General features: G+C 47.3%; 1 protein-coding gene across 2 annotated transcripts in view; it reads right to left on the bottom strand.

The window, feature by feature from the left end:
- LOC106000942 (bile salt sulfotransferase-like) overlaps positions 1–5492 on the bottom strand; it is a 14768-nt gene extending 9276 nt beyond the window's left edge. For both annotated transcript variants that reach the window (XM_013036155.1, XM_013036156.1), the window contains exons 1-5: positions 5318–5492; positions 4100–4311; positions 2485–2611; positions 773–867; positions 183–360 (exon numbers count right to left, since the gene is read on the bottom strand). In XM_013036155.1, coding sequence (XP_012891609.1) covers positions 183–360; positions 773–867; positions 2485–2611; positions 4100–4311; positions 5318–5453 — 748 coding nt within the window. In that variant the 5' untranslated portion in view covers positions 5454–5492. The remainder of the gene's footprint in view (positions 1–182; positions 361–772; positions 868–2484; positions 2612–4099; positions 4312–5317) is intronic.
- Positions 5493–14121: the final 8629 nt, after the last annotated feature.

Raw genomic sequence — 14121 nt, 5'->3', positions numbered from 1 at the left:
GCTCAAGACAAGCACTCTACCACTTGAGCCACAGCTCCACTTCCAGTCTATTTTTTTTTGACACAAGCTGAAAATGAACAGTCAACTTGTCCTTGGCTGATCCCTGGCCAGAAGCCTGTGGTTGGAGACCAGATTTCTGTTTCCTGAACTCCAGCACCTTCTTCTCTGGGGCATTTCCATACCTTTCCTGATGATTTTGAGATCGGCAGGAACAAACCCCACTCTCACATTATTGAAATTGAACATCTTGTTTTCTTTCATCGCCTGGAAGGAACTGTTCTCCAGGACCAAGTCCAGCTCTCCCGGCTCCAGTGCCTTCCCCAGGAACCCACAGATCTTCTCTATCATGCTCCTGGGGTCCTAATGTGAGAAAAACAGGGATAGGAGAGGGGCCAGCACAGGAGGAGGGAGCAGGAGAAGGGAAAAACATCAGAAGAAACTGGCAGGAAAAAGGATGAGTGGAGTGTGGGAGTTGGGGTCATGGCTCAGTGGGTAGAGCACCAGACAACTAGCAAAGCATCAGGTACTGAGTTCAAGACTCCATTTCAAAACAAAAAAGAAAGAAAAGGAGGATGAGGGGAAACAATGACACACCATGATGTAGAAACTTGATAGAGAATGTGAGATGGCTGTGTGTGTGTGTGTGTGTGTGTGTGTATGTGTGTGTGTATGCATGTGCACGTGTGAACTGGAGGAGGGGCAGTCAGAAGAAGGGGAGATGGTAGAAGGGGGTGAGGAGGGTGGTGGAATGGGGTGCTTATAAAATTGTTACCTTTTTCATCTGCTCATAACTGAGGATCAGCACGTTCTCCTTTTCCCTCATGGACATCCAGCCTCGGACGTGATCAAACCATGACCCGTAAGGTACTGCAGGGGGGACAGTGGGACAGCGTGAAAAGTCTCCACCATTTCCGATCTGCATGGTGGTCTCAGCTCCGATGGCTCTGATCCCTGTTACCTTCACCAGGGTATAACTGACAAGTCCTATCTCCTTATGGCCCAAAAGAGAGAGCACTGCGGAGCCAGGGCATAGCTTTCCAAATAATTTTCTTTCTTTTTCTCTTGTCAGTCCTGGGGTTTGAACTCTGGGCCTGGCTGCTGTCCCTCAGCTCTTCAGCTCAAGACAAGCACTCTACCACTTGAGCCACAGCGCCACTTCCAGTTTTCTGGTGGGTTATTGGAGATAAGAGTCTCATGGACTTTGCTGCCTGGGCTGGCTTTGAATCACGATCCTCAGATCTCAGTCTCTTGAATAGCTAGGATGACAGGTGTGAGCCACTGGCTCCCAGCCCAAATAGTTTTCTTTTATTGTGGCACAACCTTTGCCCCATGTGAAGCAGGTCACCAAAGGCCACACCAAAACCTCTGACCGGTACAAAGAGCTCCGGGGGCCCTCACAGAACTCAGGCTGAGGGCCTTCCATGCCAGCTTGGCCCAAATCCATCACTTGCACAACTGAGCACAAGTCCGAGTGCAAGGTCTGAGCTGTGACACACGCACACGAGGCACCTCCCATCCCTGCCCATGGCTCCCAGCAGGTCAGTCTGCAGAGGCCTCAGTGTGCTTTATTCTACTTGAAATCACCGTAAGACACAGTGAAATAACAGTGAAATACTATTCAGAATCTCAGTTTCATGAATCACACTTTGTAGATCATAGTCAAACTAATTTTTGTGTGCTACTTCTGGACCTGGGCTTCATCCTTGAGTTTATATACTTAAGGCTGCCACTCTACCACTTGAGCCACACCTCCACTTCCTGTGTTATGATGACTAAGTGGAGATGAAAGCCTCAAGGACTTCCTGCCTGGCTTGAGCTTCCAATTGCGATCCTCAGCTCTCAGCTCCTGTGTAGCTGTGATTACAGGTGTGAGCCACCAGCCCTGGATCATAGTTCTGAGTGATAAGAGATGTAGAGGAGAAGCAGTTCATCAAGAACCTCTACTGGTTGTAAAGATAAACCCACAGGGCTTGGGACAACAAATGATGAGGTAAAGCACAGATGTGGGGTCCCCCCTCTCCCTTCATACCCAACTCAGGCCATGGACCCCTGACAGAAATTTGGAGAAATGACAAAATTACAAGCATGAGGAATGACCCAGAACTTCTGCATGACTAGAAACAGAGCGATCCCAACTTCAAGCAAGAAACTCTGAAACAGACAGCAAAAGAAAATTAAAACAATGGAAATATATAGGGAAGGTAGAGTTGGGCTGTGTGGGAAGCCAGTGAGAAGCTGTGAGCCAACATCTGGGAGGGGGCGGGTCCTCCATGGCTACGGAAGCTCCAGGGGCTCAAAACACCTTGGGACCTTCCATCATGGGAGAAGTCTGGTGCTGCCTTTAGCCAATGTGAGTTCTGGGATGAAGAAGCATTGGACCCACAGATGGTGAGATTTGAACATAAAACATGGTGGGAGGGGAGGGTCACATGAGGTCCTGAAAGATGTTTAAATCCTTGTCTGCTCTCTTCACAACCCACTCACCGTGTCCTTGCAAGAACCATTCAAAATATTGTTGCAGTGACTCTGGTTTCTTAGCCAGATTTGTAGAACCCCAGAAATGATAACCAGATATAAGGACATCCTTAGGATTTCTGATGACATAGATCACCTTCAAGAGAGAAGGAAAAGAATTAAACAAACAAGAAACATTCCCATAATTTCTTGGTGTTCAGAGAAATTCTAAAAAATTTTGCTCCAATATCAAAATGTCTGTTGGTCTTTTGGTTTACCTTGCTAGGAATAAAGCAATGGAAGGACAATCCATTTCCTAAATGTATCTGGGATATTTATCTATAAAGCACAGGAGAGCAGATGCTGGTTAGCATTTGCTGGCCATAGATTCATAAGTCATTGTATAAAAATCATGGGAGGATCTGGGCATCAGTGGCTTGCGCCTGTAATCCCAGCTACTCAGTAGACTGAGATCTGAGGGTTGTGATTTCAGGTCAGCCCAGGTAGAACAGCCCAAGAAATACCTGTCTCCAGTTAACTACCTGAAACGCAAGAGGAGCTGTGGCTCAAAGTGGTAGAGTGACGGCTTTGAGCACAAAAGCTCTGAGACAGCAACTAGGCCCCGAGTTCAAGCCCCAGAAGGGGAACAAAAACAAAACAAAATAAAAACTATTAAAGGCGAGGGGCAGGAGGTATGAAATAATACAGCATCAGAGTGTTCACACCACATGAACACTTTTTTTTTTTTGTTGCTGTTGGTCATAAGGCCTGAACTCTGGGCCTGGACACTGTCCCTCAGCTTTTCAGCTCAAGACTAGCACCCTACCACTTGAGCCACAGCTCCACTTCCAGCTTTTTCTGCTTATGTGCTGCTGAGGAATCGAACCCAGGGCCTCATGCATGCAAGGCAAACACTTTACCACTGAGCCACCTTTCCAGCCCCATCCATTTTTTGATGTACAGGAAGAAACAAATCTAGGTTGCATTGCACCTGGGAAGTGTTTGCATCATGCCTGGTGTGGGCAGACAGGGCAATGAGGATCTCTGTCTGGTGCACAAAGGCTCCTGGTGTATCCGGCCCTAAACACCAGGTGTTTATTCACTGCAGGACGTTCAGAGTCAGGCCACAGACACCAGGTGACATGACACTGAAATCATACAATCTCACTTATTATCATCATCATCATTATTATTATTTGCCATTCCTGGAGCTTGAACTCAGGGCCTGGGTGCTGTCCTTCATTTTTGTGCTCAGGGCTGGTGCTCTACCACTTGAACCACAGCTCCATTTGTGCTGTTTTTTTTTGTGGTTCAAGCATCTCCTAGCCTTTCCTGCCTAGGCTGACTTCTGATCTTGAACCTCAAATCTCAGCCCCCTGTTTAGCTGGGTTGACTGCATGAGGCCTGGGTATCTGCTTAAAACACAGTTTGGTTAGTCTTTCAGTGCATCCATTTCATCTGTCAGGGATTACGCAGCCATGGTCCACATCTATTACTCTGGTTTGGTCTGAGGACCCTCACCTCATAAAGGAGAGTCTCGATCCTCTGTGAACTACAGAGGGAGAATGCCAGATCTGCTGACTATGTATACAGTTTTATGTTTAAAAGGCATTGATTAAACAGTTATTGAGCACTGAGCACTGACCTTGGCCTTGGAAGTGAAGAAAGACTTGGGGAAGAGTTGGATGGGGAGGTGGGAGGTGAGGAGGGGGGGGCCCTCCTTCTTCTCCATTGTGAAATGGTATCTACTTTCATTCTCGATCCATGGGGAGCGAACAAACATGGGCGCAGATCGGATCCACTTGGGATCGCCCTTGGAGTGAATCAGAGAGAGAACTTCAACCAACCAATGGGTTCCTTGGACAGAAAGAAAAGTGAAGGTCACTCATTTCTGTCTGAATATAGAACATTATCTACATAATATATAATGTATAATATATATTATATAATGGTAAAATATACATACCATAAACCTTACTGATGTAAACTTTCTCAAGCATGCAATCTGATGCGGATAAGAAGTGTTCAGTTTATTTTAATCATAGCTCACTCAACGCCAGTATTTTGGCATCTTATAAATATTCACTGTCTATGACAACTGAGTATTGATTTGCTTGCTATCTGCCCTGACACCCACCATCTTCTTATCTCCTCCATCACTTTGGCAGTTCTGAGCCTTGTATGTGAGTGCAATACACATTGTTTTGTTTTTGCACTATGGCCTTGTCTCATGTGCTCAAATGGCCAAATGTCTTGAAAATAGTGGAGCATGGGTCTGAGTCATCTGTGTTTTCAACACTCAATAATATTCCATTTTGATCTCTCAACCTGCTTGGGATTGTGCAGCCGTTTGTCTGTGGATATTTGGGTTTAATGCACCTGTCAGCTCTTCCTGAAATCCCTGCAGTGCCCCCTCTGGCTATGGTTTTCAGCACATTTCCCTTGCAGTGTGCCCTCAGTGCTCCCTCCCCACTCCCCAGGCTCCTTCACACACAAACCCCTGGGCTCCCTGGCCTGCCAGTGCCTTGTATTTACCCCAAGTTTTCCAGTTCCAACTATGGCCCCTGATGATTCTTCTATTTGAGATCATGCCTCTTCTCTAGGTAACCTCAAAGTCATCCTCATTTTAAAGCAAATGGAGCATCTCAAAAACACCTTTTTTTTTTTTTTTTAATAGTGGCCATCCTGGAGCTTGAACAGGGCCTAGGTGCTGACTCTGAACTGTTGTGCTCAGGGCTGGCGCTCTACCACATGGGCCACAGATCTTCAATAATGAGCTACTATACCATTCCCACGCAGAAGGCTGGAGGGAGTGGGGCACAGGCCTGGCCTTTCCCATGTAGCTGCAGACCCATCTGCTCACCTGATTTGGGGTAGGCCACCGTGATGATGTCCTCGTCCTTCAACACCAGCGTCTCGTGGGTTGCTTTTATGAATTCAGGGTTGTATGCCATGATAGGGAAAGGAATGCCCTGGTACCACACGTAGTCCTGAGCCATGGCAGAGCCCTGCGTGCCTGGATCTTGGTCACAGGCCACTGGCACCCTGGAGGGGGAGGCAGAGTCTTTAATATCATCCTAGGTGGTGAAGCCAATCATTAACTTTCTTCATTTCCTTTTAAACTATATTGATGGTAAAGAAAGAAACAAACAAAACCAAGGTGATTGTCCCTGGGGATTTTTATGCAGCTGTGAAATCATTCAAGGGTGGTCTCTGCTCATGTGATCGTCAGGTCACGGCAGGGAACCTGAACGACAAGAGCAAATAGGCTTGAGCACAGAATGAAAAAATATAGTTTTAAATGTCCCAATCCCATTTATTTATTTATTTATTTCTGGAGGCCAGTCCTGGGACTTGAACTCAGGGCTTGAGCACTGTCCCTGAGCCTGTCTGTGCTCAAGGCTAGCACTCTACCACTTGAGCCTTAGTGCCATTTCTGGCTTTTTCTGTGTATGTGTTACTGAGGATTCAAACCCAGGGCTTCATGCATGCTACACAAGCACTGTACCACTAAGCTACATTCCCAGACCCTAATATTTTATTCTAAAAAGAGGCATATATATCTGAAAAATGACAGAGAGGGAGGCCTGGACTTCTAGATCAAGGCCCTAAGTTCAATCCACTATTACTCAAAAATCTTTGCCAAGATTCCACAATGCATTTTTCCTTCTGATTTCCTCTGCTTCCCCCAGGGTCTCTCTCCATTCTAGGATCTCAGCCATGATTCTCAGGGTCGTGATCTCCATAGCTCCTCAGGCACCTGGGGGCAGGGAGAGTTTCTCAGGCTTCCTTTCTTTGTCCTTAACTTGCAGGTTTGAGCAATACTTCTGTAACATCACTGGGATTGCGTGTGTGCATGTGGGTACACAGGTTCGCATGTGTTTGTACCTATGCCTGAGTGTGTGTGTTCACACCAAAGGAACCCATGTCTGTGATGTTCAGGAGCAAACAAATCTAGGTCGCATTGCACTGGGAACTGTTTGAGTTGTGCCTGGTGTAGGCTGTACCCAGGAAGTGGGATGTTCTCTCTGGAGGACAAAGCCATTTGTTTTGTTGGCCACTCCTGGGGCTTGAACTCAGGGCCTGGGCATTATCCCTGTGTTTTTGTGCTTAAGACTGGTGCTCTACCACTTTAGCCACAGTTCCACTTCTGGTCTTGTTGGTGGCTCATTGGAGATAAGAGTCTCCTGGTCTTTCCTGCCTGGGCTGGCTTCCAACCTTGATCCTCAGATCTCAGCCTCCTGAGTAGCTGGGATTACAGGTGTGAGCCACTGGTGCCTGGCTTAAAATACACCTTTGGTGGTCTTTCAGTGCATCTAGCCAAGCAGAACACCAGAAGTGGAGCTGTGACTCAGGTGGTAGAATGTGAGCCTAGAGCAAAACACTAAGGGCGGCGCCCAGGCCCTGAGTTCAAGCCTCAGGACCAGCACACACTATAAACAGAAATAGTGTATGGTTTGATGAATTCACAACGTACATTCCTGCTTGGCATTCTTGTGCCACACCCGGTGAAGTATGGAACCCACAGTACATGAATGACTCACAGGGCATCATGGGAGCAGTGACCACACATCCACCCAGGGCCTGGGCTGTGCGCCACGGTGCCATGGTAAGGTCTCAGTCAGGATGGGGTCACTGTGTCTTCTCCCTCTCCTCTCCTCTCCTCTCCTCTCCTCTCCTCTCCTCTCCTCTCCTCTTCTCTCCTCTCCCCTACTCTCCTGGCACAGTGCAGCCAGGACGTGGCTTTCCAAATAATTTTCTTTTATTGTGGCACAACCTTTGCCCATGTAAGGCAGGTCACCAAAGGCAGCACCAATGCCTCTCACTGGGACAAAGAGCTCCACAGGCCCTCACAGAACCCAAGCTGAGGGCCTTCCATGCCAAGTTGGCCCAAATCCATCATTTGCACAACTGAGCACAAGTCCGAGTGTCAGGTCTGAGCTGTGACACACGCACACGAGGCACCTCCCACCCCTGCCCACGGCTCCCAGCAGGGCAATCTGCAGAGGCCTTGGTGTGGGTTATTCTACTTGAAAACACTGCAAGACACAGTGAGATACCATTTTGGCCAAAAACAAACAAACGCTTTATAGGTCAGAGTCAAAACTGATTGTTTATTTGTTTTATTCCACTTCTGGGCTTGAAGTCAGGGCCTGTGAGCTGTCCCTGAGCTCTAGCTCAAGGCGAGCTCTCTACCACTTGAGCTGCAGAGCCACTTCTAGTGTTTTGATTAACTGGAGATGAGCTCCTGAAGGACTTCCTGCCTGGGTTGGCTTCCAACTGTGAGCCTCAGATCTAAGTCCCCTGTTCTTTGCTCTACTCCCAGGTGTTGAGAGAGCTTCTCAGTGGCTTCCCAGATAACCAAACTCTATCTTTCATATATATTTTTTCTTTTTCGTCAATCTTGGGGCTTGAACTTTGGGTCTTGATGCTGTCCCTCAGCTCTTCAGCTCAAGGAGAGCGCTCTACCACTTGAGCCACAGCGCCACTTCCGGTTTTCTGGTGGGTTATTGGAGATAAGAGTTTCCTGGAGTTTCCTGCCTGGGCTGGCTTTGAACCGTGATCCTCAGATCTCAGCCTCCTGAGTAGCTAGGATGACAGGCGTGAGCCACCAGCATCTTGCTATTTTTTCTTTTTTTAAAAAAAGAATTTAATTGTTGTGCGTTTCAGAGTTGCTCACTTGGATTTGAAATTCCTGTATTTCTAGTCATGCAAAATTCTGGGTCATTCCTCACACTTGTAATTTTGTCATTTCTCCATGGTTCTGTCAGGGCTCCATGGCCTGAGTTGGGTATGAAGGGTGGGGGGGACCCCACATCTGTGCTTTATGTACCTTGGCATCTGGTGTGTCAGGCCCTGTGAGTTAATCTTTGCAACCAGTAGAAAAGCTTGATGAACTGTTTCTCCCCTCATCCAACATCTCTTACCTCTCAGAACTGTAGTCTGGAACTGGTGGCTCAAATCTGTAATTTCAGCTAATAAGGAGGCTGAGATCTGAAGACCACAGCTGGAAGCCAACCCAGGCAGGAAAGTCCATGAAGCTCTCATCTCCAGTTAATCTAAACCCCAGAACAGGAGGTGTGGCTCATGTGGTAGAGCATGAAAGTTCAGGGTCATTGCCCAGGCCCTGACTTCAAGTGTAGAAGTGGGACAAAACAATCAGTTTGTCTTTAACCAACAAAGTGATTTTTGTTTTTTGCCAGAGTCAGTCATAGATTGTTATTTCACTATGTCTTATGCTTTCCAGTAAAATAAACCACACCAACGCCTCTGCAGACTGCCCTGCTGGGAGCCGTGGGCAGGGGTGAGAGGCGCCTCGTGTGTGTGTGTGTGTGTGTGTGTGTGTGTGTGTGTGTGTCACAGCTCAGACCTTGCATTTGGACTTGTGCTCAGTTGTGCAAATGATGGATTTGGGCCAACTTGGCATGGAAGGCTCTCAGCTTGGGTTCTGTGGGGGCCCTCAGAGTTGTTGTTCTGGTCAGAGATGTTAGTGCGGCCTAAGGTGACCTGCCTCTTGTGGGGCAAAGGTAGCTCCACAAAACAAGAAAAGAAGAAGAAGAAGAAGGAAGGAAGGTGGTGGCCATGTAATAGGGAATGGCTGCAGCTCCTTTGAGCCAAACAGAGATCTGAGTTGCTAGCATGCGCTTCTCCCCAAAAGATCGACAACCACAAATACATAAACAAGCAGCGAGTCACAAGAGCTGAAACAAAAAAACAAACCTAAAACTTATAACTTAAATATAAGGAGAGGAAATTCCCCCATCTCTCTCCCCCATTTCCTATCCGGCTGGAGCAGTGCAGGAAAGCAGCCCGGCAAAGGTAGCGGCCAACAGTGGGCGAGACATAGTGGCCAGGGACTGGAGTGGACCAGCAGTGGGAGGCGACTCCTGGCGGAAGCCACCCACACCAGTGTCCTAGGTAAAAATCATTGAAGGGACCAGTGTCGGTGGCTCATGCCTATAATCCCAGCTACTAAGGAGACTGAGATCTGAGGATCATGGTTTGATTTGAAACCAACCCAGGAAGAAAAGCCCATGAAACTCCTATCTCCAATTAACTGCCAAAAAAGCTGGGGGTGGAGCCGTGGCTCAAAGTGGTAGAGCACCAGCCTTGAGCACAAAAGCTCCAGATAGTTGAAGTCTAGGCCTTGAGTTCAAGCCCCAGGAGTAGCACAAAAACCAGAACCATGAAAGGTGGGAGATGAAATAATATAGCAACAGAAAGTTCACAGAATTTGTGCCCAAATCTAGACAGGACTACACGGGGAGGTGTTTGTCTTGTGCCTGGTGTGGACTGGGCTGTGGAGCTGGGACCTCTGTCTGGGGTACAAAGGCTCCTGGTGTGATTCGGCCATGAGTACCAGGTATATATTCACTGCACAGAGTGCAGAGTCAGGCTCTAGGCCCAGGTCAGTCCTAGGGCTTGAACTCAGGTCCTGTGTGTTGTCCTGTGTTTTAGTGCTCAAGGCTGGTGCTCTATCACTTGAGCCACATGTGGCTTTATTGGTGGTTGAATGGTAATCAGAGTCTCCTGGCCTTTCTTCCCAGGCGTGGCTTCCAACCTTGATCCTCACGTGTCAGCCTCCTGAGTAGCTGGGATTCTGGGCTTGAACCACCAGTGCCTAGCTGGAAATACAGTTTGGTTAGTCTCTTAGTGCATTACTTCATCTTTCAGAGATTATGCAGCTATGGTACTCATCTTGGACTCTGGTTTAGTCTGAGGACCCTCACCTCATGAAGGGGAGTCTAGGGTCCTCCATGAACTACAGAGGGAAAATGCCAGACCTGCTGGCTAAGTGCATTTTTAAGATGAAAAGGCCTTGATGGAATAGTTAATGGGCACTGAGCACTGACCTTGGCCTTGGAAGTGAAGAAAGACTTGGAGGAAGAATTGGATGGGGAGGTGGGAGGAGAGGAGGGGGGGACCCTCCTTCCTCTCCACTGTGAATTTGTATCCACCTTCAGTCTCCACCCATGGGGATCGATCAAATATAGTCAGATCAGATCCACTTGGGATCACCCTTGGTGTGAATCAGAGAGAAAACCTCAATCAACCAATGGGTTCCTGGGGATAGAAAGAAAAGCAGAGGTCACTCATTTCTATCTGAATATAGAACATTCTATACATATAGATATGTGTGTGTGTGTGTGTATATATATATATATGTATATATGTATATATATATATATGTATATATATATATATATATATATAATGGTAAAGTATGCATACCATAAGCCTTACTGATATAAACTTTCTCAAGCATGCAATCTGGTTAGTTTTTGTGGAGTTTTTTTTGCCAGTCCTAGGACTTGAACTCAGGGCCTGGGCACTGTCCCTGAGCTTCTTTGGCTCAACGCTAGCACTCTACCACTTGAGCCACACTTCATGCATGCTAGGCAAGCACTCTACCACTAAACCACATTCCCAGCCCTAGTTTATTTTAATCAGAGCTCACTCATCACCAGTATTCTGACATCTTATAAATGGATTTGTTTGCCACCTGCCCTGACCCCCACCATCCTCTTATCTCCTCCAGGACCTTCTGGGCCTTATAGGTGAGGGCAATCACACACAGTTTGTGTTTTACACTATGGCCTTGACTCATATGGTTCAAGTGGCAAAATGTCCTGAAAATAGTAGAGCACACTTGGAGCTAAGGCTGAAGTGGTAGAGCACAATCTTTGTGCACAAAAAAGAGAGACAGTGCCAAGGACTTGAGGTCAAGGTCCATGAATGGAAAAAGAAAAAAAAAAAGGTGAGGTGGTGTGGTTTCAGTGTCATGTGACCTGGTATCAGTGGTCTAACTCTGAAGGCTGTGCAGTGAATAAACACCTGTGCTCATGGCCAGATCAGACCAGGAGCCTTTGTCCAGCTTCTTCAGCCCAGCCCACACCACACAATATGCACACTCTTCCCTGGTGCAATGCTACCTAGATTTGCTCCTGAACACCATAGAAATGGGTGCCTGTGCTGTGAAATCTCTGTTGTTGTATCATTTCAGCTCCCTCCTACAAGGTTTTTTTGTTTTGTTTTTGTGCCACTCCTGGGACTTGAACACACAGCTGTCCCTGAGCTTTTGTATTCAAAGCTGTTATTCTACCAGTTTGTGCCATAGCTCCCTTTGAGGTTTTCAGGTAGTTAATTGGAGATGGGTGTCTCATGAGCTGTTCTGCCTGGGCTAGCTTCAAACTATGATCCTCCGATCTGAGCTGCTTGAGTAGCTGTGGTTACAGGTGAGAGCCATCCATGCCCAGATGTTTCAATGATGTTTACAGAACAATTCACAAGTCTACGGCCAGCAAAGGCTAACCAGCGTCTGCTCTCCTGTGCTTTGCAGATAAAGATCCTAGGTGTGTTTAAATTTTGAGAAGTAATTCACAAACTAATACCCAACCCAAAGATTGACAGATCCTTTGATGTTGGAGCAAAAAATTCTAGAATTTCTCTGAACACCAAGAATGCAAGAAATGATGGGAATGTTTCTTGTTTTGTTAATTCTCTCCTTTCTCCCTTGAAGGTGATCTATGTCATCAGAAGTCCTAAGGATGTTCTTCTATCTGGTTATTATTTCTGTGGTTTTACAAATCTGGCTAAGAAACCAGAGTCACTGCAACAATACTTTGAATGGTTCTTGCAAGGACACGGTGAGTTGGTTGTGAAAGGAGCAGACAAGGATTTAAACATCTTTCAGGACCTCATGTGACCCTCCCCTCCCACCATGTTTTATCTTTAAATCCAATGCTTCCTCATCCTAGAACTCACATTTGTTAAAGGCAGCACCAGACTTCTCCCATGATGGAAACTTCCAAGGTGTTTTGAGCCCCTGGAGCTTCCGTAGCCATGGAGGACCCGCCCCCTCCTGTGTGCTCTACTCCCAGGTGCTGACTGACAGCTTCTCACTGGCTTCCCACACAACCCAACTCTACCTTCCCTATGTAGTACCAGGCTGCACACCTCCCCAAAGACTAGCAGGGAGCAGTTGTCAATGTAAATGCATGAGAGTTGTTTATTACAACTTGAGCCAGACTCACAAATCTTCCCTGTCACAGCAGGTCTGAATTTTGAGCCCCCACCCCTTGTCCAGCAGGGTTTTTATAAGGAACAGGAAGCACAGGGAGGGATCATGACAGCAATGGTTGGTTGGCTGGCAATTCGCAGGTGAATCCTGCACTAAATTGCTTCCTGCTAGAGTTGGGGGGTTAGCGGGTCAGGGCAGTCTGACCTCTTGGACTGTGGTGATACTGTTACATTGTCTTGGAGCAGGCTCTCTTCCAGTAAACAGATGACAGATGTTTTCCTTATAGTTTCCGTACTACCGAACTTGTTTTTGGTCTCTCACCTATATATTTATGTGATTTTAATTTTCTTTTCTGTCCGTTTCACTTGAATTTAGGATCTCTGTGTTTCTAGTCATGAAAAAGTTCTGGGTCATTCCTCATGCTTATAATTTTGTCACTTCTCCATGGTTCTGTCAGGGGTCCATGGCCTGAGCTGGGTGTGAAGAGGGGGGGAACCCCACATCTGTGCTCTATTTATCTTATCACTTGTTGTCCCAAGCCCTGTAGGTTTAGGTTCATAACCAGTAGAGGTGCTTGATGAACTGCTTCTCCCCTAATCTAACATGTCTTACCCATTGGGACTATAGTCAGGGCTGGTGGCTCATGCCTGTAATGTCAGCTATTTGGGTGCTGAGAACTGGGGGTCACAGTCAGAAGCCAACCAGGGCAGGAAAGTCCAGGAGGCTGTCATCTCCACTCAGTCATCATAACGCAGGAAGGGGCGGTGTGGCTCAAGTGGTAGAGAGCCAGCCTTAAGTGCAAAAACTCAGGGATGATACCCAGGCCCTGAGTTCAAGCCTAAAAAATTTGTTTGACTATGACCTACATAGTGTGATTCATCAAAATGAGACACTGACTAGTATTTGAGTGATATTTCACTATGTCTTACGGTGTTTTCAAGTAGAACAAAGCACACCAAGACCTCTGCAGACTGACCTGCTGGGAGCCGTGGGCAGGGGTGGGAGGAGCCTCGTGTGTGTGTCACAGCTCAGACCTTGCACTTGGACTTGTGCTCCGTTGTGCAAATGATGGTTTTTTTCCAACTTGGCATGGAAGGCCCTCAGCCTGAGTTCGGTGAGCGTCCAAAGTGCTCGTTGTCCTGGTCTGAGGCGTTGGGTGACCTGCATCAGATGGGGGAAAGGTTGCTCTGCAGGGGGAAAAAACATGTTTGGAAAGCCATGTCTAGCCTCCACAATACCCTCTCTGTTTTCTTTTTTTAATCGGTCATGGGACTTGAACTCTGGCCCTGGGCGCTGTCCCTGGGCTCTTCTGCTCAAGGAGAGCTCTCTACCACTTGAACCACAGCTCCACTTCTGGTTTTCTGGTGGTTTGTTGGAAATAAGAGTCTCATGAACTTTCTTGCCCAGGCTGGATTTGAATGGCGATCTTCGGATCTCAGCCTCCTGATTAGCTTGGATTACAGGTGTGAGTCACCAGCGCCTGGCTACAATACTCTCTCTTTTAGAGTACTTCACCATGTTGAAGTTGACAGGACCCAAAGCTAAGGGACCATGCTAAGGCCACAGGGAAGATGGGGAATGGTGGAGCCTCTTCATGTTCTGTGTACCCCCTCTCCCGACTCACCTGCTGTCCCCCCTGCAGTGCC

The sequence above is a fragment of the Dipodomys ordii genome, unplaced genomic scaffold, assembly GCF_000151885.1.
Source record: "Dipodomys ordii isolate 6190 unplaced genomic scaffold, Dord_2.0 Scaffold250, whole genome shotgun sequence".
Taxonomy (NCBI): domain Eukaryota; kingdom Metazoa; phylum Chordata; class Mammalia; order Rodentia; family Heteromyidae; genus Dipodomys; species Dipodomys ordii.
This window is presented reverse-complemented; position numbering and strand designations above follow the sequence as displayed.